Source organism: Coenobita brevimanus, chromosome 13, assembly GCF_032717465.1.
Source record: "Coenobita brevimanus isolate Jiangsu-jjx chromosome 13, ASM3271746v2, whole genome shotgun sequence".
Taxonomy (NCBI): domain Eukaryota; kingdom Metazoa; phylum Arthropoda; class Malacostraca; order Decapoda; family Coenobitidae; genus Coenobita; species Coenobita brevimanus.
The window spans coordinates 50146590-50173553 of NC_136966.1; the positions used below are offsets into that span (position 1 = coordinate 50146590).

A 26964-nucleotide genomic window follows, 5' to 3' on the forward strand; every position below is an offset into this window, starting at 1 on the left:
CGCATTGCAGAGGCAAGTAATTCGGAGAGATCTTGATCAAACGTTTAACTGGGCCAAAACATGGCAAATGGATTTCAGCTTTAATAAATATAAAGTGTTAAACATAGGCAGTAAAAATGTAAGAGCAAGTTATAACATGAATTATGTCCAACTTGATAGGATAAACCATGAAAAAGACTTAGGGGTTATAACAACATAATTTGAAACCAAGCAAACAATGTACAGAAGCTGTAAAGGAAGCCAATAAATTGATTGGATTCATAGGTAGAGCATTTGAATATAAATCAGATAACATCATCCTCATTTTGTATAGTTCCTTAGTACACCCACACTAGGAGTGTTGCAATTAATTTTGGTCACCATATTGTAAATGATGTGGAGGAACTTGTGAGAGTACAACCAAGAATGACAAAGATGATGCCTAAATTGAAAAATAAACCATACGAGGAACGTTTAGAAACTATGAATCTCTTTACCGTAACTAAACGCAGGTTATGAGGAGATTTAATTCAAGTATTCAAATTACTCAAAGGACATGATAATATGGCCATCGAATAATGTTTCTCAGTTGATTGGTAAAACTACACTAAATGTAATGGTCATAGAATTATTGGTAAACGCTTTCAGTTATATGAAGCTAAGCATTTTTTCTTCAACAGAGTTGTAAATATATGGAACAATTTGCCCACAAATGTATTTAATTGTGATACAGTAGCCTATTTACCTTCAAAAATCGCTTGGTTAAGTATCTGTTATCTGACCCCCAGGTAAGTATGTTCACTATTGAATAACACATTTTAGTGGAGTAATGGCTACAAAATCATGGGAAAGCATTTCAAATCCCATGAAGCAAAATCCTTCTTCATCAACAGAGTCGTAAATATCCGGTACAGACTTACTTTTACCAGCTACGCGAAAGTTCATTAACATACCCGTACATAGCATCGTATCACGTCATTATACATTTATCAGTATGTTAAATGCAAATACAAGTAATATAAGCACAGACAAGGATCTGCACAGATCACCCTGAGATTACGGTTACTACTCATACTTTTGACCTTCGATGGGCTGTGGATCACTGAGGGTCCCTGTTAGTTAAGTGACTTCCATCGGATTTTTTTTTTTTTTTTTATGTACCAGGGGTCACTGCGTCAGGACGTAACTTGTATACTTGTCCCACATGCGGAAGTTCCTTGTCACAGTGGAGTGAACAGAGCTGGCGTTTGATTGACTGCTGCCATCCTTACAGTTGCCAGGTAAGGCTGCTGCACCACCCATGAACATCTACGCTGTTCAATTTCCACAATGTGTCTACGGATGCCCCATTAACTCAACGTACCCATACATAATGTTATGCCTTACTAATTTATTTGATAGCTCGTTTTACTTTATTACTTTCTCTTTCAGGTCACTCAAACTAGTAGCTTATAGATAAAGCATTATTGAATGTAACCATTCCTTTTCAGTCTTTCCTATGGAATTTCCATTTCAGTTTTTTTCATGCTGCATGGTGGCCCTTCTCACTTTTTCCTGCCAGTTTTAACTGGAGGGTTTGGAGGTGTGGGATGTCTTCTTGCTTAACTATCCTTATCCTTCAACATGTATAATTAGATCTCGTAGTCACAGTCTACTCTATAACAAGCAGCCTCGAAAGGACCATAAGGTCTGTTGTTCCTTTCAATTCTTTTGTATGTCGGAAGGAAGTCAGGTTGCAGAGGTTAATGGAGACGGTTTTTCACTCTATCACTTTTACGGATCTCTTCAAAACTGAGCAAAATCGTCTGGAGGTAAGGAGAACATGCTAAAAAATACGTTGCTTTAAACCTTGCCAGTGAAAAAAAAAAAAAAAAAAAAAAAAAAGGAAAATAAGTCTCTGCAATGCGGAACATATTCGCTTGGAGGTAAGTAGAACAAAATAAAAAAAATACTTGTTCTAACCTCATCACAACAAAATATGGTTTCTAAAGTTCACCTAAATTGTCTAAGGGTCGGAAGAGCAAATTAAAATAAAATAAGTCACCGGCCAGAAGGGGCAAAGCGTGAGAAGAAAAACCCATAGGAAAGATGCAATAACATACCTTTAGCAATTCTGATGTGAGGACACGAGTCGACGCTGCTACGACTAATGGGCGACTGTGTGTGTTGACTGCGTTGGGTGGAGAGAGTGAGTGAGGTGGGGGGAAGCAAAAATTGAGGGAGAGAGGGAAGGGAGGAGTGTGGGGAAAGTGGGTGGAACGAGAAAGGGAGGAGGAGAGTGGTGATAAAGGGAAAACAGGTACAGTACAGGGGTGAGGGTGAGGGAGGAAAGGGGTGGGGGCAGTGCGAGGGAGGGGGGACAGGGGGTTGGAGGGGAAGGGATGAAGGAAGAGAAGGAAAGGAAGGAAGGTTTAAGGGAAGCGAGAGGGGGGGGGAGGTGAATGGGTTGAGGAGGAGGAATGGAGGGATGAGAAAGAAGGAAAAGGAGAAGGGAATGAAGGGTTGGCAACGAAAGGGGGAGAGAATGGCAGAGATAAAAGCAAAGATAAGACGGGTGTATGAAACAAACACTGATAAAGGTAAAACAGTGAACTGTGAAGGTCACTGGAGAATCACTGGACAGATTTTCAAAGTCTGTGGAGAGAGAGAGAGAGAGACTAGTTTACCCCTGATCTTTCCTTTTCCTTCACCCCATCCCCCACCCTTTCTCCCCTCGTCACATCTCCCAAATTTCCTCACCCTCTCTCCCCTCCCTCACCTCCTCATCCCTCCTCCATTTCCTCACCCCCTCACCCTTCCCGCACTCCATCTCTTCCATTCCCTTTCCCCTTCCCTCACCCCTCTCATCTCTTCCTCTCCTCCTCACCCCTCCCTCACGCCCCCCCTTACCCCCTCATTCCACCTTCGCCTCCTCACCCTCCCTCTTCCCTTCATCCCACCCTCACCGCCTCTCTCTTTCCCTCACCCAACCCTCACCCCTCCCTCACCCCTCGATCATTTCCCCAATAAAGTCACTACAGCCTATTTTAACGAATTCAAAAAATCAAACTGCTCCCTTCTCCAAACTAGGATCGAATTCAAGTTCTTCACGACACCTGTACTGTGTGTGTGTGTGTGTGTGTGTGTGTGTGTGTGTGTGTGTGTGTGTGTGTGTGTGTGTGTGTGTGTGTGTGTGTGTGTGTGTGTGTGTGTGTGTGTGTGTGTGTGTGTGTGTGTGTGTGTGTGTGTGTGTGTGTGTGTGTGTGTGTGTGTGTGTGTGTGTGTGTGTGTGTGTGTGTGTGTGTGTGTGTGTGTGTGTGTGTGTGTGTGTGTGTGTGTGTGTGTGTGTGTGTGTGTGTGTGTGTGTGTGTGTGTGTGTGTGTGTGTGTGTGTGTGTGTGTGTGTGTGTGTGTGTGTGTGTGTGTGTGTGTGTGTGTGTGTGTGTGTGTGTGTGTTTTTAGAGAGGTGCTATACAGAAAACGAACTAACAGAGTTTCGGGGTTAACTAAAGCAGTATGCTAAACGTCAGCTCTTCACACATGCAAGCTTAATTTTAACATTATTTTAACTAATTTCACAGCAGGGTAATAACACAAACTACATTAACTGGCGAGATTTATACAGCAACGCAAACAGTAGAACGTTAAGTATTCACTGTTTTAGAAATGTGGTAGGTGGAGGTGCCCATCACCCACTCTATGTAGGAATGCCTTATGGTCTCTACACTAAGTGACAAGTCAAATGGTTTCCAGTACCCAGGAAACTATTTACTACGCTGGGTGGTACCCATATAACCCGGCTGTTTTGACCGGGTTGAACAACAAGCAAGAGAAGTTAAGGTATGAGATGCAAAATAAATCGCTATGGAAGAGGCGCTATGAAGTCTGCTATGCCATCTATACTACTGTACAAAGTCTAATGAGGAACACTGAGCCTAACAAAGTTGTCTGTTGAATACTGAACAGTAAAGCAGCACACTCAATCCTCATCTTAACCTTTACAATCAAGGCCGGCAGGAAAAGATGAGAAGGGTCGCTATGCAAAATTATATACCAACTAACTTATGGTACTAGCCAGCTATTATTTATGCGTCTTGGGGAAAGAGACAACTAAAATTACAGTATCTGACATAAATGAAGCAGTTCAATAACTTTTTAGTCTGGACGGTTTTTGAAAAAAAAACTATCAGGCTCACAGATTACAGGCAGAATTAATGATTCAACAACAACAACAAAAAAGTAAACAACTACCACGCATAGCTACTACCGGAGATCATGCAGAGTACCCTGTAATTTACACAGTATAAGGTGATACAAACAGCCAGTGAATCAAATAATAGTGCGGTTTGAGGTCAGAGAAATACTCCTCTCGTTTCTATTGGAGATCTATGTCTACACACAACCGTACATACACAGAAACAGACACACGCAAATGTGCACACCGATCTATGCACACATAAACAAAAATGAACACAAGAACAAGCATACACAGACACATGCGCACACAAAACACAGAGAAACAAACATGAACACAAACGTCTTCTTAGATGATGGTGTGGTACGGCAGGGGTTGGTATCCGAGCAGCTGCAGGGTACGGTTGACCCTGGACGCAGCCACAGCCATCAGCTTCTTCTCGTCGTTGGTGAAGGGATCGAAGTCCTTGTTGCCCTGCCGCTTAAAGGAGCCGGTCAGGTGAGTGGACACGCACGCCAGTCGACCCTCGTCCACCGGGGCTCTGGGGATACGAGGTGAAAGGTAAGTAAAAACAAGATCTGCCTGACATACATGCAGGTCTGAGAGTACAGATATTTTAACCTTTACTTCGTGCATAAGGCATGTGCTAAGATTATCTTAATGACATTATTTTCATTCATTCATTGCCAGACGCCATGTATCCCAAACGGGGTGGCCAATAACATTATTATGATGTGTATTTTTGTGTAATCATAAAACGTGCATATACAACTCTGATTTCATATATATATATATATATATATATATATATATATATATATATATATATATATATATATATATATATATACAGTATATAGTGAAAAGAGTACATTAAAATTCTTAAATAAAAATGGGTGCAACCCAATTCTTGAATACAATTAGACTATTAATCCCCACTTGCATGCAACTTTCATTAAAATGTCGTCATCAGGAAAGTCTGGTGACAGACATAGACAACTGACTACAGAAAGATTTACCAAATCTCCCCACACGGAAAGATGGATGGAACCATACAAAATGGAACACCACCAATCTCACATTGTGACAGTGCTGATTAATGAAGACGTTGAGTTTCTTCTTCCTAACTGAGTTAAATTATGCACAACACTGTCACGTAAACAACCAGACTGTACAATAATGAGCACTGAACCCGAGGAAGGCTAGGAGTGTCCTGAGAGTGGGAAGAGGGTTGGCCAGGAGATGCTCGTAGTGAAGGACGAAGACAGGCGCCTCTGACCACAGCAGACGGTCCAGGGCCAGGATCTCCCACTTACTCACACAGTCCGCCGCGAATTTATGGAAGTCTGGAAGGGAACATGAGATCATTTAGCAAACTGAGGAAGGTAGGAGTGCAGTGTGATTCCCACTCTAACATATTGAAGTGAAGCCTTGGACCCTATTGGAAGTGTAACAGCAGAGGAGATGAGTTTTGTGGGAAGAGCATGTGGAATTATGTAAAGAAGCCGACAAATCACTGACAAAATAAAGGAGCATTGTGGTGTTGATGTGGATGTGACTGAGAGAAATACTTCATGTGGAGGGGATGAAGGATGTGAGACTGACTAGAAGAGTTTTAGTCAGATCGTGGGGGAGAGGACGAGGGGAAGACTAAGGATGATACAGGGATGGAGTGAAGAGGTATATGAACGAAGGTGTGGGTTGAGAAAGGCCAGACAAATGGCAGAGGAGAGGGGTGAGTGATTTGTTTGTGGTCCCCTTACGAGATTACGGAGTCTGGCAATAGACAGAAGGGAGAAGAGTTACACAGACTACACAGACGTTTTTCCACTTACCCACACAACCCACTGCAGGCTTAAGAAAGGTCACAAGGGAACCAGGGATCATTCTGTATTCAGTAAGCAAAGGAACATAGCTACTGACGAATGAAATAATCGATACGCATCCCAGCAGTCGGATCCATAGACCAGTGATTATAACTTTCCACTGTTTCCTACATAGTCACCATCTCTCTCTCTCTCTCTCTCTCTCTCTTGTCTGTTCCACCACAGAGTACATGAGGTGTTCACTGACCCCTGTGTGACTGGAGAGGGACGCCTTCATGTGGTGGCACCCATATAACTAGGTGGCTCTACTGCCTGGTTATACAAACGTCCTCCAGCTCCTTCCCTATCCCATTAAAGGAGGATGGTGGAATACAGAAGGAGAACAAATTCAGCCTGCAGTCCACTGGGTTCACTTCCACATGAGCCTGAGGTTGCTACTGCTACTATTACGACGACCACTACTACTGCTATTACCATCACTACTGCTACCACCATCACCACCACCACCAGCCGCCAACTTTAAGCGAATGATCCGTATATGCCTGTTTATTCCTATGACTGGAATGAGTTTTTCTGAAAGCTAAATAAAATCGTGGCAGCTTCGAACACTTTTGGTGCCCTAGCTTTCTCTTGAGCAAGGCAAAATTATCAAACGTTAACCGAAATAAAATACACTGTAGATAATTGGTTCACAACTAAAGGTTCAAACAATACACCCGCTTCCAGTCTCGGAGGCACTTGTACGTTTGGAACTGGAGGAGTCAGATATAGCCTTCATTAACCTTGTCACTATCAGAGAGCTTGCCTAAACAGAATGAAATCGTCTGGGGATAGAAAGAAGAAATTTATAGGGTTGATTAAGGCAGGGTGTGTTTGACAGGGTACGTCAACGTAGGGTAGTTTAAGGTTAGGGCAGTGCAGGTTAGGCAGGATAGGTCACGGTAGGCTAGGTTAAGGTTGGGGCAGGTTAACTAGGGTAGGGTGAAGGAGAACCGCCTGCTCACTCACCCGTAGTCTTGAATAGTTTATCTGGAAGCTGCTTCAGGTGTGAAGACCCCGACTCTTTATACTTCCAGTGAGATATGATGGTTCTGGGCAGCAAGAGAGAGAGAAATGATTTAGCACACCTTTCAATGTGTTATACACTCTTCACTCTAACCTGGCCTAGAAGTGATACCTCCCTGTAATGAATTCTTAGCTACTGCAAGAGATTAACACAAGATTATGGCGTTAGTCAAAAAAAAAAGTGCTACGGAGATTATGTAGACCCGCAGGGTCTTATTCTGCCATCAAGTTAGGGAAGATAGGCTGCAAACGGACTAAAATCTCCGCCAAGTTAAAAAGGACTATAGTGTAACAGGTGTGGCATGTTCGAAGTGGCGTAGGAGAATTCATGACGCCTCTTCTTCAGCGATTAATTCTGCCTGTTACGTTTTTCATATCCTCTTGTACGTTACTGAAGCAGAGCACGCTGATACTAATATATTAATTAAAAAAAAAAAAACATAATCAAGTTACAATACTGTTATGGGGGTATATATTATGGTGTACTCTCAACCCATAATCAATCACCAAAAGGGGTAAGGTAAGGCTCACAAGAACACTAACTTACTTTACTAAGTTGTGTATTGTGTATATTACTTATATACACTTAACTGATGATTAACAGAAGAAAAAAAAAACTGAATTTCCACTCACAGCTGTTGTACCATCGAAATTAAACATTAGGCCTGAGCCACACCACTGATGGAGCACCGCCAGCGAATGAATGTGTACCCCATACCAGTCTGCCACAGCTTGTGACAGAAGACTGCTGTCTAGCTGTTTGTGTTGAGCTTCATTCTAACCACAGTGATATAACATTATGGTCTAAATATTCCGTATGTTTTAGTCCAAGCATTTGACCACTTAAGACGGCCAGCAGAATGTGGGATACGATCATATCTTTGCAAAACAATCATCATTACAGCGTTAGTTCACACCTTGAATGGTGGAAAAATGAATGCCAGTCTAGGTTCACTGGATGAATGAAAATTTATATATTTTTCATAGTTACTTTGCCGATTCCGGTACGATTTCGATCATCGATAATTTTTCCCTTCTGATACTGATACCATTATTATTTTGCTTTTGCTGGTCGAATTACAGCACTATGGGAAAGGCACTACAAAGTCTCCAATGCTACCTATGAAACTAGTGTGTTGTTGTGTATGTTGACTTTCAAGGCAGTATTCCATAAGGTGTAAAAGAGTTCGCAGCATTTTTTCCCTAGTGATTCATTCTGCACATTACGTTTCAGTATCCGTTACATATTGTCAAGGCAAACTATGTCAATATTAAAATTGTGCAGACAGACATAAACAGATAGATATGGGCAGATTAAAACGGACTGATAGACAACAATAGACAGATCAAAAGACAGATACAGAGATAGATAGGCAAAAATAAATTGATTAAATCGACAGACAGATACAAATAAAGTTCTCACCTGGCCGGATTACGAAGGAGAAGGACGGCGGGCAGATGTGGAGTAATGAGTGAGATCCGCTGCTTGAGGTCGGAGATATCGGACTGGGGGAAGGAGTGCCCATGTGTCTTCTGCACCAGTGTTAGTCCGCTGTCGGGGTCCACCGTCTCGCCCAGGTGCCCTTGTCAAATTAGAAGACTTTTTAGCACTTTATCATTACTATACTGGTTTATTTGGCGTAAAACTGCCATCACATCATCGTGAAAGCTGAGCTGCAGCAACAGTTTAGACTAGAATACTATGCTATACCCTACTGGATTGACTTGTGCACCTGAGATGTATGGGGCGAGTAGAGTGTGTTTGATTTGCGGCTGCTGATTGGCCGCAGATGATGGCACTGAAGTAAATGATGGCATGTAGTAATTATAATCCAACATGCAGACGTAGGTGTAGACCGTGGGAGGATGCTAAGTCCATATATAACATGTCGGGACACGCGCACTGGAGGAGTGGGGGAAGATACAATCGTGACTTAACTTGGCATTAGCGCTAACACAGGAAATGGATCCAACAATATTTGAACACGACTATAGTAAAATACCATGGGAAAATATAAATTATTAATTTTTTATTTCTATTTACTTATTCTTTTATCACACTATTTCTAGTAATTTTATACGTAGATAATAATCATAATACGATGGTGAAAGCCTGAGAACAGTTTGATGTAAATGAGATGTTGAAGAGTTGACAAGAGAGTTGACAAGTTTATGAAAGGCTGATGAAGAGTTGGTTTAAGGTGGGTAAGGGGTTGATGAAGGGTTTTCTTCCTAACTATGACACGGGTTGTATAATTCGGTAAATATAAGGAAAAGGTACAAATTAAAGATATTTTTTTTTTTTACATCCACTCGTTTATTACAGAACTGGATATTATTAACTGCATCATCAGATTTATATACTATATATATATATATATATATATATATATATATATATATATATATATATATATATATATATATATATATATATATATAGTGTGTGTGTGTGTGTGTGTGTGTGTGTTTTATACATTCCTCTCTCCACAAACATATTGTTACTACCTTCCCGTACATCCCTCGCTGTGTATCTACCTACTGTACGATATATTGGTACTGCATGGCGTGAATTATGAAACAGACAGGTGCAGAACGACGGACGTACGATTAGGAAGTAGCGAACAGTTACGTCTTGATGGAGAGGGGACAACGTATGACTTGTTTTCATGCATAATTCTACATCTACCGTTCCATATTCGTCTACTATGTTGCACAATACATAATACCCATCTGTGTGTGTATTCTTTCCAACCTACTGTACTTCTGCAATGCTTTCATCATTACAGAGGAATCGAATTAAGACTCCCTAACTGTGCAACCGTCAATCTATATCATTCTATCCTACAGTGCCTACAATATAAGCCATACTGGTATATAAATTTTTTAATGCATGGAAGAAAGAACCATAGACCAGACGCCATTAAGACTGTTCCCTCCACGAAAAAACAAGATATATGTGTGTGCATGGCTCCCACCTGCTTTTGCAATGGTTTGATCGTTATAGATGGATCCCGTGAAGACCCCAGTGGCGGCCTCCAGCAGGTAGCGGGTCCAGGTGTTGCCGGAGCAGGGGTACGAGACAAGGCGCACACGTGGTAGATTATGGCCGAACCTGGAAAGTAAACAGATGGATAATTAGATACGTAGGTGGACAGATGTATAAATAGGTAAGTGGAGAGTGAGGGATAACAGATACAGTAATAATGGGAGTTTGACACTGACGACTAGAATAACTCTTTGCTCTTACAACACTCTTCACCTAATCATACTTGACCTATAATGACCTGATCATTCTTGACCTGACCTAACCATGCTTGACCTGACCTGACCATACTTGACCATTTATCACCTGACCTCACCTCACCTCATCATTTTTGGTTCAACTTGTGCTTACAGTTATTGACCTATCTTGGCTTCCTCTTTCTCGACCTAACCAAAACTGACCATTTTCTCTTTACTGCCATGCTTGACTTGATATAACCTAACCAGCTCTTATCTGATCTGACCTTTCTTGACCTAACATGACCATATTTAAGCTGACTGAACCAAACCTACCCTGCCTTGCCCTGCCCTGCCCTGACCTGGTGGTGTAGTTGCGGCAGTCACTTTCCGGTGGGTCGTCCTTCCACGGAAACCAATATGCTTTGCGCAGGTTCAGGGGTAAGTGGCCTGAGTCTGGGGAGTGAAGGCAGAACACAAGAGATGAACGTAAAAGACACAAGCCGAAGAGACAGGGCAAACAGAAGTGAGATGGCAATGATTTTGTTCTTGTTTTGATACTGCTTGTGATGGAGCTCTGTGTCACGTTTTCTCGTGTGTGTGTGTGTGTGTGTGTGTGTGTGTGTGTGTGTGTGTGTGTGTGTGTGTGTGTGTGTGTGTGTGTGTGTGTGTGTGTGTGTGTGTGTGTGTGTGTGTGTGTGTGTGTGTGTGTGTGTGTGTGTGTGTGTGTGTGCGCGCGCATGTAATAACTAGGGGAGAAGAGGGTATCAGGAACACAGAGGGTAACAATCATTTCCCATATTCTCGTTGGTTAAGGAAGTTCCCTAACATCTCTTCCTTAGCGATTTATTTCTCTTATTACACCTTGCCGTCATTTTCTCCGTTGCTTAAATCATTCTTATATCACCACACTCTCCTTGAATAACGTATCCCCCGTATCCAAAAATAAACCTGTACAGAAACGATGTTACAGTAAGGAAGAGATGTTGGGGAGCTTCCTTAACCGATGAGACTACCAGCCCCTTGTGATACATAGCAACCACAGCCCAGTACACTTATAGTTTTCGTGATGGATGTGCAGTACACCTCTGGGGCACCGTATGATTGAAAAGTCTCCCCTTTTGGGGAGTTTATATCAACATATTTCTCTTTTAAAAAATTGCTTTCATTGGTGAAACATTTTCAACACAACATGATGCATAAATTATGAGGACCACTGATAAGAGATTGTAACATCTTTAAAGATTACTGCATAAAGTGAAATTTTTATGTTGGGTTTTTGCCTTCTGAACGAAAGTAATTTATGCATGAATTTCTAAAGACAATGTACGCTATGTCATCAAATTTTGGGCAACTATGAAAGATATGTGAGCATGTAAGCTGACATGAATGTTAATGAAAGATATTTGTAAATAAGCTTCAGAACTAAAATATTTAATATTCAACAATAAATAACCAAACCAAGTAAACTTCATTTACGTACAATTGCAGTGCTAATAATATTGCTTTGAGAAAATGCTCGGCTGTCAGAGAGTAACTGAATCCCTCCCAGCTTTTTTGAAAAGTAAAAATACAAGATATGTGATGACAAATGATGAGAAAATAACTAATATACTGTACAGTAATTCAATGTTTCGGTGACTGTTTACATGGCTGTGGTTGAGCACCGCAGTTAATGCCCACCTAAATTTTTGTGTAAGGAAATATTTGTAAAAAATAATGCGTGTTAACCTGCAGGCAATGCTGAAAGTGTTGCCAGAATCGTTAGCATTTTTTTTATACTGTAATGTTAGCAATCATATGTGTATTTTTTAGTGATTGTTTCATGAACAAATGTTGGCACACTGGTACCAAAGCCACTTTTAAAGGCACAAAGCTGCATGAAGCTGAGCAGAGGATTGCAGCCTTGAGCAATATTTTCCATGGCACATCACTTATCTAAACCTAATGACCCCAGCTCACCCTAACCAGCTGTGAACTTACCCAGACTCTGGTTGATAGTCCCGTGTAGAATCCTTTTCAGGATTTCCGCATCTGCAGCAGAACAAATAGGCCAATTAGTAACAGATGCACATCACAAACAGGTCTAAAATATCTAAAAGAATGTCGCTCCATTGAAGTCCTGCAATTTGAAATACTAAATGGCAGTAATTAAATAAGAACTGGTGCAACAGGCAAAGTAGAATAAAAATACAAGGAATGACGTTTTAACATGCTTAACTGAATTTCATATTTGACTACACTCACTGAAAGCAGGAATTAATAATGAAGCAGAATTAAAACATATCGGTACCACTGCAGCATATCAGATAAGAATCTGCCTAAAACTTAAATGGAACATGAGAATAGAGGCGATGTTCTAAGGACAAGAAATAAGAGGGAAGTCTACAAATGTCTGGAAAGTTAACGCCTTCTACCGGAATACATCATTTGTATTGTATTCCTAATTATACCAGTTAATTTGACTTAGAGAGTGAGTCATAGAGGTCTGAATGTTACAAATGTCACTATTAACCCTCTCATGATGGAAATAACTCTAGTATTCTAGTGCTTCTCGGACCGGATGGTTTTATTCAAATGAGAGCGATTCACAGAAGTCTGAGTGTTGATGATGAGACAACTCTCTCATGCTCGAGAAAACTTTAGTATTCCATTCCGGCCAACGCCACATGATACTAAACAGATTACACAACACACAAGAGAATGTCAGATATACGATGGAAAACACAACACTAAGGGTGAGGCACTTCAGTGACCCCTATGCCAGTGGGATTACGACAACTTGTCAAACTAGTGTTTATCTTCTCACGTTGTTACCAGTCAGTCATCTCACCTGTCTCATTTTTGGTGTCTGGGACTTGAGTGGACATTTGGACAGTGTCGATCCTGGAGAGAGAGAGAGAGGACATTTGGACAGTGTCGATCCTGGAGAGAGAGAGAGAGAGAAAGACATTTATTTAGTCTGCTGACAAAATGAATATGGTTTTAAGCCACTGAATCTGGTGACCTGTTGTTTCAGTTTATTTTGCTACCGTCTGATGATTCTGTCAACTTGGGAGACTCCCTATGTATTGATGGAGGCTGAGAAAGTCAGTAACAGGTCATTCAGAACCTGATTTCCCACCCCTGGGTAAAACCTGCCTGAATGCAGTAAGAATAAAAGAGGAAAAATGGCACCGAATGAATGGGATTTATATACACAAATGCAACTGTTAAATGTCTATATAGCACAAAATACAAAAGACTACAAAGCAATGCAAACAGCAACAGACCTAATAGTCCTCTCGAGAATGCTTGTTACAGAGAAGAATACCACTATGATATCTAATTCTGCAAGTTGAAGGTAGAGATAATAAAGCAAGAAGGCTCTCCCCCACCCACCAAACCCTCCAGTCGAAGCTGGCAGGAAAAAGGTGAGAAGGACCACCATGCAGCAAGGAAACGCTGACATGGAAATTTCGTAGGAAAGACTGAAAAGTGGTAAACTATTCTGACCTACTATATCTATACACCACAAAGATGTGTTCATAAATTATGCTGTGTTATACAGGAAATATGCAAAATCAGAAACTCCTCTTGTTTACTAAGCAAACGATTTCAAGTAAATTTATGGAGAGTAATATCGGTGCAGTTTTTAAAAGCTCTTTGAGTGTTTGCTAAAGTTTCCCTCTAGCCACATTATTTGCACATAGATACTACTACCAATACCGTACTACTACTGCACCAACACTACTACTACTACTTCCACCACAACCATCACCACCACCACTATTACTACTACTACTACTACTACTACTATTTTCATCACCTTAATAATCGTCATTATTACACTGGCATTCATACATACGTATAGTGCTGGAAGAAGACGAGGTAAAAGCCAACCCCGAAGATAAGGGTCACTGGAAGCAGCCTCGTATTCAACGTGGAAAGCATTGGTGGGGTGATGACCTGTGGAGAGAAAGGGCAAAATGAAAATGAAGGAGACAGAAGTGAGAGCATAAAGAAAATTAACAAGATCAGCAGCGAAAGAAGATAGGGAAAGGCACAACACTATAGCGCAGAAAAGGGGTGGAGTCAGTTAGAGGAGGAAAGTTGAAAAGACAAAAAGCGTTTAATTCCACCCTGTTTTGTGATGTATACGGGAAGCCCTCAGGCATGAAATATGAACTCCATATCTAGGCGAATAAGGGTTGTGTACAAAGTCTGCAACTGAGGCTAAAGGAATTCATGAGTCGGTTCAGCACACGTAACCTCTGTGAATCTGGTTTTGCTACAGCAATATTATGATCTTTCTAACACGGATGTCAAGAAAATAAGAAACTGAAAATATGACGAGAAACTGAAAGACTGAGCTGTGTGCTGAAGAAGGTAAGGTAATTGTCCTGTGTGTTGAATTGAGAGGAACTGGAATTTTGAGCCATTAACAGTAATAATGTTCCTTTTGCCCCAAGCAGAAATAAGTCACATTAGAAAACAGGTGAGTCAGAGCCTCATCTAGTGATTGATGTAGTGTCTGTTGTGATGGATGTTGAGACAGAAGAAAATGTGAAGGATTAAGTCATCAGCATATGAGTGGATAGGGCCAGAAGTACGCCTCAGAAGGTCACTGATGAATATGAGGAAAAGAATAAGTGAAAGGACAGATCCGTAAGGAACACCACTAGTAACAGATTTGGGAAAAGAACAGTGGCTGTCTTCAACTACACCTACACAACGACCATAGACGAAACTTCAAATGAAGGTACAGAAAGAGTGATGGAAATCTTTGAGGCCATAGGGGGGCACCCCGGAAGTTAAAAAATGTGTGGCAGACCTTGTTGGAAGCCTTCAAGATGTCTCACACAATACAGGAAGGTTTCACCAAGTTCTTGAAAAAAGGATGGCCACGAGAAAGGCAGAAAAGCAAGATCACCACTGAGGTGTTCCTGATGTAATCCATACCGACGCTCAGCAAGAAGTTTGTGGAGGAAAGATGTCTGAATATCTTCCTGCTGAGGGCAGAGTCAAAGACATTAGAAATGCAAGATATTAAACCAACTGGGTGACAGAGAGTTGTGAGCAGTGTCAATTCCTCAGTATAGGCTGAATGACATTAAGTTTCCAGCAAGAAGGAAAGGTGTATGTAGGGATACAAAGGCGAAAAAGCCTGCCTTCGCCGAGGGTCAGCACGGAAGCAGAGTTCTCAGGAACAACAGGACCATACACCTACTTGGTACTGGGGCTAGTGAGGGACGAAAGTACATCTTTTGAAGTAAGCAGTATTGATGACAGACATAAGAAAGTCAGAGGACAGGAGGGGATGGAGGGATAGCTCCAGAAATGTCTAAGTTACATTAGAGGACAATGTGTAAAAAATGAGTTCTACCTTATCAACCCTTATCAGCAGATAAGGGTTCAAGGTGATGCATCGGTAACAGCCGTACCGATAAATCTGGCTAATCGAAAGTTTCAGTAAGAGCCTTATATTTTTTTTACTATCATTTATGAACACCTGTTATTGTTAGCTGTGCTCAGCCTGCAGCCCACATTACACAGTGCAATCAGCAACGATAGAGAACGGTCAGCCAGTGTCTATCATCAAATTGTGTGGTATAAACTTGGGAACATGTCCTCACTTTTGCTCTCGCGGTATGCAGTGGACCCTTTTCATCTACCAGACCTCTTTCTGCTACGTTCGTGCTATTTACAAACGATCTTTTTTTTTTTCTTTTTTTTTTTTACGGCGTAGGGGAGACGTAAGATAGTGAGGGAGCTACTGAAAATTATATAAAATCCTAACCATTTGAAAAGTCTTCCCGCGCCTGCACTTAAGCGTCTGGTACGAGACTATCCAAATGATCGTCGAAAAGTAATAGATGAGGGAGTTTCAGGCTAATCCAGTTGTTTCCCACAAACATTTAATCCACTTCAATTTAAATCCAGTTGTTATAAATATTTTATGAATGAAGGATGCCTTTAGGCACATGGACTTATTTTTTTTTTCTTTGTTTTTCCTTCCTCCATTCATTATCTAAAAAAAAAAAAAAAAAAAAAACTTGTGTGGTGTGGTGTGATGTGGGAGGGTTATTTTGTGTGTTACGGTGTGGTGTGATGTGGAAGGATTATTTTGTGTGGTATGGTGTGGTGTGATGTGGGAGGGTTATTTTGTGTGCTGTGGTGTGATGTAGGAGGGTCACTGTGTGGTGTGGTGTGATGTGAGAAGGTTACTTGTGTGGTATGGTGTGGTGTGATGTGTGAGGGTTATTTTGTGTGGAGTGGTGTGGTGTGGGAGTGTTATTTTGTGTGGAGTGGTGTGGTGTGGGAGTGTTATTTTGTGTGGAGTAGTGTGATGTGGGAGGTTTATTTTGTGTGGTGTGGTGTGATGTAAGAGGGCTACTTGTGTGGTGTGATGTGATGTAGGAAGGTTCTTTTGTGTGGTGTGGTGTGATGTGGGAGGGTTATTTTGTGTGGTGTGATGTGGGAGGGTTATTTTGTGTGGAGTGGTGTGATGTGGGAGGGTTATTTTGTGTGGAGTGGTGTGATGTGGGAGGGTTATTTTGTGTGGAGTGGTGTGATGTGGAAGGGTTATTTTGTGTGGAGTGGTGTGATGTAAGAGGGTTACTTGTGTGGTGTGGTGTGATGTGGGTTATTTTGTGTGGTGTGGTGTGATGTGGGAGGGTTATTTTGTGTGGTGTGATGTGGAAGGGTTATTTTGTGTGGAGTGGTGTGATGTGGGAGGGTTATTTTGTGTGGTGTGATGTGGAAGGGTTATTTTGTGTGGTGTGGTGTGGTGTGGGAAGGTTATTTTGAGTGCTGTGGCGTGATGTGGGAGGGTTAAGTTGTGTGCTGTAGCGTGATGTGGGAGGGTTATTTTGTGTGGTATTGTGTGGCTCCACTTAAGTCGCTGAAGGAAAGTATATCACCTCGTGTCCGAAAATCATTAATGAAGGACAGATCGACAGGGCCGCCTCCAGGAATGCTCTCGCCTCTAAAAAGGTGTCATGAAATTGCTGGGGTTAACCTCGCCAATCCAGTGATATTTTTTTCTTTTTTTATTCTCAATATCTTCACAAAGATTGAGAGAGACTATTAGTGTAGAACTGAAGGTGTTAAATATAGCCTTCACTAACTTGTCTCTTTTAGCTGAACACAACGTCATGAATGTTGCAAAGATACAGTAGAAATAAATGTCATCGAACTGAAGGGATAGTATGGCCCTAACCCCATCAGGACTGAGACGTGATTTAACTGTTGTATTCTTGCGTTCTCCAGGCGACTATGCAGATGTGGGAAAGAAGTCATGTTGCGAGGGGGTTAATGGAGACGGTTTTTCACTCCATATCTGTTCCTAATCTCTTCAAAGCTGAACAAACTCGTGTGGAGGTAAGAACAGGCTAAAAATGTTGCTCTAAACCTTGTCAATAGAAGAAAAAATAAAAGACAAGAAAACGAAAAAAAGTCTCTTCAAAGCGGAACGGACTGAAACTAGGACAAAACGAACGCAGACAACGGTATGCGCCTGGCCAAACCAAACACAAACCCCCCCCACCTCCCACACACCGGACAAAGCGCATACCGGACCTCACCCTCCCCTCCTGTGTAACGCAGAGACTTAAAAAAGATGACAGAGAAAATCATCATTATCATCATCATCTCAATTACCACCACCACCATTGTCGTCATCACATTAAACCATCATCATTACCATCATCATCAAATCATCTCCACTACCACGACCATCATCATCATCATCTCGACTGCCACCACCATCCATCATCATCTTAACGAATATTACCACTACCATCATCATCATCATCTCACCTATCACCACCACCACCACCATCATCATCTACCACCATCAACATCATCATCACCATCATCATTACCACCACCACCACCATCACCAACACTGCCATCATCATAATCGCTATCGTCATCATCTCAACTATCATCATCATCATCACCATGACCACCACCACCATCGTTGCAATCTTCCATCTCCGCGGCCGCATTGAAATCTCTGAGAAAAAATTATTACTTTTCCATTATTTTCAAAAGAACTACTTAAGACACAGCATTCTACCTATGAAAAGGCACCAGTTCACTATAAGACATAACTATAGGAAAATTTCACGACTCTAGTTAATACTTTCTGAGTTTTGCTCCGGAAACGAAATCTCTACGCCTTTTTACCTTTTCATTATTTGTAAAAGAACTACTTAAGACACAGCATTCGACCTATCGAAAGGCACCAGCTCACTATAAGACACGTGAAATTTCATGACTATATACAGTTTATACCTTCTAAGATTTGCTCCGGAAACGAAATCTCTACGCCGGCCAGCCGCCTGCCGCCCAACTCTACGGACGGACCAATGATAACAATGCCCTCCTCTCACCTTGTCAGGTGGAGGGTAAAGACTGTTGTTTTAACCTGGTTACAACATAATATGGCTTCTAAAGTTCAACTAAATTGTCTAAGGGCAGCAAGAACAAACAAAAAAATAATAATAATACGTCACCAGTCTGAAGGGGATAAGCGGAAAAAGATAAACCCATAGGAAAGATGCGATAACATACCTTCAGCAATTTTGAAGGTGAGGGCACAAGTCGACGCTGATATTACCAGTGGGTTACTGTAGTGTTTGAAGCGTTCTCTCCAACGCTGCCATTGTTCACCTGATAACTTAATTTGGAAAATGAAAACGAGGTCAACTAAACTACTGTTTTGTGTTTCCTTTGTCTCTTCGTTCATTAGCATACTTTTTGAAATATATCACCCCAATAAAAAAATGAGGCCAAGAAGCTTCAGTACGATAAGTTGAAGGAAGTCTCTAAACTAACCGTCTAAACCTCGGGACAACTATTCTTCGTACCTTAAAACCGATTACTTTCATTCCCAGTCATGTCTTTTAATTCAGTTTTGATCAAATAAAACTTTCAGACATGTATGTCCACATATAATAATAAAATTAAGCCGTTAGGCTGCAAAATATTAACAGGAAGCATATCAAGATTGCATGCACATTCCCGCGCCAACTTTTGTTGTTGTCTTCCTGCAAACATCGCTACTTGCGCTTTCGGTCGGTGGCTTCGTCTTCGCATTTTTTCAGCTTCATAAATTGTGCCTTATCTATAACGCATAGTTAGTACGCTATCTTCAGCATTTGTCAGAGGAAACATTAATCTCTTTGATAAGTAAATGATAAGTGTTTCAAATTAAACATGCAGCGAGACTTCTGATATGCGATGAATGCTTACGGACCACTTGTTTTACGCATTCAATTAACTGTTCTGCAGTATTTTACTTAGTGAATCATATATAGAAAACCGGTATAATAACCAATGATTACAGTATTGAAGAAATCATGTACTCCTTATAAGTAGTTATCATGGAAGGGATTTTAGAAAATATATGGCTGTGCGAGCCGGGGAGTAGTTGACCGAGTTTCTGCTTAACCGGCGATCACTGGCACCTCCTGAGTGAACAAACTTGGGAGAAGTGTGGAGTGGAGAAAGTGGGTGGAACAAGAAAGGGAGGGGAGGGAAGGGGAAGAGTGGTGATGGTGGGAAAAGGGTACAGGGGTAAGGGTGAGGGAGGGTAGGGATGGGGATAGTGCAAGGGGGGGAATCGGGGGTTGTTGGGGAAGAGATAGAGAACATGAAGGAAGGGAAGGAAGGTTAAAGGGAAGCGAGAGGAGTGAGGGACGGAGGGCGGGATGAAGGAGGGCGAGGGAAGAAGGGACGAAGGAGGGGGAGGGAGGGAGGGCAGGATGAAGGAAGGGTGAGAGCACGGGTGAGAGAGTGTCAGAGAGATAAAGGAAGGATTAGAGAGGGGTAAAGGATGGCTAAGGGGATGGGGAGGAATGAGGGAGGAGTGAGGGTGAGTGGTATTTCAAACAAGACAGGCATCAAAGAGTGAGGGAGGGTAATCAAAGGGGTAAGGGGAAGATCAAAGAGATGGACAAGAGAATCCGTAAAAGTGTGAATAACTGTCAATATGCTACTAGTTTACCCCTGACCCTTCCTTCCTCCTCACTCCTTCTCCTCCCCCTCACTCCCTCCCCCACCCCTCCCTCATGTCCTCACCCTCTCTCTCCTCCCTCACCTTCTCATCCCTCCCTCACCCCCTCACACTTCCCTCAACCCTCTTACCCTTCTCACACTCCTTCCCTTCCTCTTCCCTTCACCCCTCCCTCACCCCTCTCACACGCCCTCCCTTATCTCCCCATCCCATCCTCTTCTCTTCATTCCTCCTCTACCTCCACACGCTCGCTCTTCCCCTCACCCCTCCCTCACCCCTCGATCATTCCCCCAGTAAAGTCACTAAAGCCTATTTCAACGATCTCCAAATAACCAAACTGCTCCTTGCTCCACACTGGGATCGAAATCGCGTCCTTCCCGACACCTGGCAAACGTATGATGCCAGGAGAGTAATTGTCCTCTTCGTTATCATGACGTCTGTATTTGTATTTTATTCTAGCTATCGAAACATTAGGTAATTTAACATTCAAGAGGAGTTTTGGTACTGTGTGTGTGTGTGTGTGTGTGTGTGTGTGTGTGTGTGTGTGTGTGTGTGTGTGTGTGTGTGTGTGTGTGTGTGTGTGTGTAAAAGGTTAAGAGAGGGTCGATAAATGAAAGGGAATAATTCATACATCACAACAGTATACAAACAGCTTCTAAAGAGGTCAGTATTATCGAAGGTTATTACAGCTAGTGTGAACATTACATTTAATAGTTACAAAATGGTGTAGCAAAAATACGTAACAGGAATAAATCATACAACAGTCTATACAAAAAACATTAGACGAAGTTAGCGTTACAGAAAGCTTAGATTAGTTACAGATATTACATAAAATTAGTAGGAAAAAATAGTAGGAAACATAAACCCACAAACCACAAAAAGTAATATACATTTTCTACGAGGAGGCAAATATTACTGAGGGTTAGAATACTTACTGTTAATATTAAACAGAGACGGATACAAAATACTGTACCAAATATCCAGATTTAAAGAGAATATCTAATACAGAACTTTACTCACAGTTTCAAAAAGGAGGTTAATATTACTGATGGTTAGAAGTGATGATTGCAGCAGCTCTCAGTCGCGTTTAATGTGTATGATATCTGCCAGTGATTAATAAACAAATAAATAAATACATAAAAGGGTAGAGGTCGATAATGGTGGTGGTGGTGGTGGTGGTGGTGGTGATGATAATTAAAACAGTACTTGCAAATGCTGATCCACAATCCCCCTGGGCCAACCGTAACATACAAAGGTGTGGAAGGTGTATGAAACTTGGAAGCCCTATTTTGAGTGACTTTGGAGCTTCCGTAACACCTCTTCCTTAGCGATTTATTCTGCAGGGTAAACTTCACTATCCTCTTGTATGGTAAATTAAACTACGTCGATATCAAAACGACGCAAAGAGCACAGAAGAGAAAGTTTGTCGTGTGTGTGTGTGTGTGTGTGTGTGTGTGTGTGTGTGTGTGTGTGTGTGTGTGTGTGTGTGTGTGTGTGTGTGTGTGCAAAATAAACCAACAAGGAAGAGGCATAACGAAGCCAATAAGAGAACTTTAAGGTGGAATATGCAAAATAAATCGCCAAGGAACAGAAACTGCGAAGTCTCCTATGCCTACTAAAATACGGATATAAGTAGAAAATGCAAGAATGCAAAATGCAATACGCAAAATAAGTCGCCAAGGAAGAGGCACTACGAAGCTTCCTACGCCACTCTGAACAGGACCCTTGGAAATCGTATTACAAAAAAAAAAAAAAAAAAAAAAAAATGCTTCGGGGGATTTCTCAGCAACTCCTCCTTAGCGATTAATTTTGTAAACTACACCTCAGCATCGTCATAGCTGTTATTAATGCAAAGTGTATTGATGTTAAAACGATACAAGCAACATGTAAGAAAATGCTGCAGTGTAATATGAAAAAACGAATCACCAAGGAACGGGCATTACGAAGCCTCCTGCAAAGTCGATATTAAAACAATACAGACAACACATGATCCGATGCTTAGGTGTAATAATCAAAATAAATCGCCAAGAGGAAGGCGCTACGAAGTCTCCTATGCTACCTAGAACAACGCAATCTAAAAATTAAATCTATACATTGGTCAGGTGTAGGTTGGCAGGGGTTGGTATCCGAGCAGCTGCAGGGTACGGTTGACTCTAAACGCAGCCACGGCCATCAGCTTCTTCTCGTCATCGGTGTAGGGGTCGAAGTCCTTGTTGCCCTGCCGCTTGAAGGAGCCGCTCAGGTGGGTGGACACGCACGCCAGCCGACCCTCGTCCACTGGGACTCTGGGGGCATAGCTGGTCTGTTTTCATTTGAGGGAACCAGAACACTCATACAACTTGAATACCCAGCCATGATTGTGTGAAATATGGTATTTGCTGTAAGGGTGGAATGAGTCTCCTTGGTTACTAGTCAAATTTATCAACCAATCTGAATTCTTAGCCATGGTTGTGTGAAATCTGATAAGTCTTAGCTATGAGGTAGGAATGAGTCTCCTTGGTTACGAGTCAAATTTACCCACCAACCTGACTACATCTGGCCATTAACCGAGCGGAAAGAAGTTGGAGATCTGTGTCAGACGAGAGTAAACAGACTACAGGAGGTATGAGGTGAGGCAAAGAAGGGAGACAGTATAAGGCAAGTTTCCTGCATCTGACTGAAATTGGAGAGAAAACAAAAATCGGGAGGAGGAAAGTGAAGGAGACGCATAAAATTGACGTATGGACGCAGTGGAACAAAATATGATGCGTCAAAGAGTGAAGCACAAACGCAATGGAATATTTTATAATGCGTCGAGGAGGAAAGATGGCATCCCTTTAAGTGTGAAGTATATGCGGTGGAACAGAATTAAAATGTCAGGAGGAAAGTGACGAACATGTCCTAACTGTGACGTAGACGCAATGAAATAGTACATGATGCGTCAGGAAGGAATGAGACTCTACAAGTCTGAAGTAAATGCAGTGGAAATAATATATGATGCAACAGGAAGGACCTTGAAAGATATAATTTAAGTGTGAAGCAGACGCAGTGGGGCAGTAAATGATGCGTCAGGGAGGCAAGTGACGAACATACCCTAACTGTGATGCAAACGCAGTGAAGCAGAAACAAATGCTTCAGGATGGCAAGTGACGGACATGCCCGAAGTGTGAAGCAGACGCAGTAGAACAGTAGAAGAGCTTTTTACTCCGACTGTACCGTAACACTTCAGCTGCTTACTACACCTGCTTATACCGGCGAACACCTGTATGGATCCCTTCAAACCGATGACGCATATATACATTTCATTCGTGCTATCACCAAACTTTTTTCTTTTATTGAGTGAAAAGGTAGCAATAGTTGTAACCCCAAGCTCATCAAGACATGAACCGAGTGGACTACAGGCTGAAGTCGCCCTCCTCCTGCAGTCCACCATTCTCCTTTAGGAGGATAGTGAGGGGACTGGGACGTTTGTATAACTAGGTAGCTCCACCGTCGGGTCACATCGATGTCACCACATGAAGGCGTCCCTCACCCGCGCCATAGTGAAGAGGGCAGTTCAAGTTATATAAAATCATCTTCGAAAAATCTCTCCAAAGCCGAGTAACATCGCCTGGTAGTGGGAAAAAAATAAAACATACAAACAAACACGCATGCGGTCAAACAAATAAACAAACAAGCGTCTCGTCTCCGGATTCCAGGGTCTTAACTCCTTTTCTACGCTGATTTATTTTCTTTTAATTCTTGCTACCTCCACGCGATAATTATTCAGGTTAGCGGAGACGCCTCGTAGTGAAGGGGTTATTGAAGGCTGTGTCTAAACCCCTCCCCCCCGTATGAAATGCCTCTTCAAATATTAATGTAATATTTGGTTGTAGATGTGAAATACGTCATCGGACTGAAGGGGTCATGCACCAGTCCAGTCCTTAAGTGATCAAAAGGTTATGATGATGATGATGATGATGATGAAAGTGATGACTGTATGTTAAAGATGATGACGATGATGATGATGATGATAGTATGTTAAAGATGATGATGATGATGATGATGATGATGATGATGGTATGTTGACAAAGATGATGATGATATGATGATGATGATGATGATGACGATAACTGTGAGAACTCTCGTAGTGAAAGGGGTGACCATCACGCGGCTGTTAAATCGTACAAATTAGTACAACTCATCAATTTTCACGGCAAATTACTGTTCACAGCACCCACAACAACGAAGAGCATTCTGGAATCACTATCAACTCTCTTTCTCTGCAACATTTTTTTTTTTTAACTATTCTTCATCCCAAATTTGAGGGCTTGTAGCAGTAAGGGGGTTGATGCAGACTACCATTAACCACTCTAGTCAGAAAAATCTCCCCTAAGCTGAATAAAATCGTCTGGCAGTAACACGGATAGAAGGCAAAGACTTTTACTCACATCACTTAAGCTCGGCAATTTTTTTCTTCCTGACTGATACTCATTCATCACCACAGCCTTCAAAGACCTTATCAAATCTGTGTGTCTGCTTTATTCATTGTTTGATATCTGCCTCATCACCATCAGAGCAGAATCACGTTCTCGAAAAACTTCTAAAATCTATGTACAATATATCAACTTTATCCATCTCTTGATATCTTCCTCACCAGCAGCAAGTCACCGATTCGCATATCTCCATCACCACCACCATCTCCACCGCCACCACCACCACCAATTCTGTATGTGTATCAGTTCATGTTAAATCCCCTGTAGGAACTGACCTTCTGCTGAGAGGGAAGGAGTGATAGCCAGAATTAACCCTTCCTCATACTGTTCAAGTACAGATGGGGAACCGTCATCAAAAGGGCCTGATTGTTTGTCTTATCATTCAGGTGACTTTTTCCTCAACAGTATCAGTACACGTCACAAGTTCTCCACGTCTCAGACAACGGCCATCAGCACGACAACACTACCACTGGCATTTATACTCTTCTCTGTTTACACTGGTCTTTATCACGTTAATTTTTCCAGCATGAGAGAAAGTGACCAACCTCCCCACTTACCACCTTATCACCATCTCCACCACCATTCTTTCATTACCACCAATGTCAAATATATCTTATGATCTGCTTATATTTAATCACTTCACTTTCTCCCACCAACGTCAGAGCCAGTCACCGATCTCCCACTTCTCCAGCATCTTTCAGTCTCCACCATTCCATCACCATCACCACCACGACAGCACCACACACTGTATATTTTTCCATGATATGTTTATATCTGCTTGATCATCCCTAACTTTTTCCTCATCAAAATCAGTGCAATCACCAATTCCCAGCGTCACAGTCTTCACCATTCCTCCACCACCATCACCACCACCATCACCACTAAATATTATCTATGGTCTCTCTGTAACGAGCATACAAACTACTATTTCAGCTTCGTGAATAGCCTATCCCCTATTAACATTCACTTCACTTCACTACAGTCTCCACCACCCCAATACCACCACCACCATCAAATATAATACTAGTCTGCTTACATCTAATCTATCAGTCAGCCATCAAATATTGAAAATGTTTTGCTTGTATCTCCATAATGAGACACATAACATTTCCCTGATCATTAGGAACACCAATTTGCTTCTATACCAAGCTATAATCTTCCCCTAACACCCACCATCACCACGCCATGTACAGTATATCATTATAATCATTTTACATTTACGTTATCAATCACATGAATTTTCCCGTAACCACCACGAACATTAATTCCTCCACCACTTCACATTCTCCACCACTTCAGGTCTCTCCCACACCACCACCACCACCAGTACCAAATATTATGATCCGTTACTTATATCTGCCTTATCAATCGCCCGCATATTCCTCCACCAATATCACCATCTCCTCCACTTAACCACCTCTCACTCCACCCTCCACCACCGCCAAATATGCACTACGAAGTCTCGACACCCACTGTATCCACCATCTAATCACAACACACTCCGTTTTATCATGGTCTGTTTAATATACGCTATCAGCCACCTATCTTTTCTCACACCATCATCATCAGTTCTCCAATTTTTCACCACTTCACAAACACACTAGTCCACCACCACCTCGACACCACCACGTTCACTCCACCACCACCACCTCCACCACAACCACCACCACAACCGCCACCACCACCACAACCACCGCCACCACCACCACCACCAAATATTTTCTATAATCTATTTAATCTACCTTTGGATACACGTAGATAGTTGTTCCCCCACCATCAAATCTCCACACCACCACCACCACCACCACATCACATTCTCCCCCACTTCACCACCATCACCACAGCATACACATCACCACCACAAAAATATTCTATGTTCTTATATCTATCACCAACATCAATCCTCCTTATCACCACCACATCACAACCTTCACTGCACCATCACCTCGACAACACCAACACCAAAATAAGAAATACACTAAATCTTCTCACCAACTTGAATCCCCCACACCACCACCACCACACCACACTCTCTCCCTCACCACCACACTGTACAGTTTTTCATGCAGGACCTGGAAGCCTGATCTAGAGCCGATTGTTGGACTTAAATATTTCAGTGAGTTAGATTAATGATCGCCTTTCATCTGCCTAGTCTGTGAGGATTTGTTTCTTGATGGGATGTGGTCTCTCTTTAGGTATGCTGGGTTTTATGTAAGAATTCATTGTTATGATGATGATGATG

The 26964-nt window shown here is 41.9% G+C and overlaps 2 protein-coding genes across 2 annotated transcripts in view; both read right to left on the reverse strand.

Annotated features, from left to right (window-relative positions):
• Window positions 1-4500: 4500 nt before the first annotated feature.
• LOC145415695 (sialate:O-sulfotransferase 1-like) lies at window positions 4501-13135 on the reverse strand. The gene is made up of 8 exons (XM_080284915.1): window positions 13099-13135; window positions 12249-12299; window positions 10628-10721; window positions 10022-10158; window positions 8467-8626; window positions 6987-7069; window positions 5345-5498; window positions 4501-4693 (listed from the first exon to the last, which is right to left on the reverse strand). Exons 1-8 carry the CDS (start codon window positions 13133-13135, stop codon window positions 4501-4503), a joined length of 909 nt encoding a protein of 302 aa, XP_080141041.1.
• Window positions 13136-22366: 9231 nt separating this feature from the next.
• The window catches only part of LOC145415704 (sialate:O-sulfotransferase 1-like), a 49550-nt gene continuing 44952 nt past the window's right edge, over window positions 22367-26964 (reverse strand). The window contains exon 8 of the mRNA XM_080284928.1: window positions 22367-22553. Within this exon, the coding sequence (XP_080141054.1) occupies window positions 22367-22553 (187 nt within the window). The remainder of the gene's footprint in view (window positions 22554-26964) is intronic.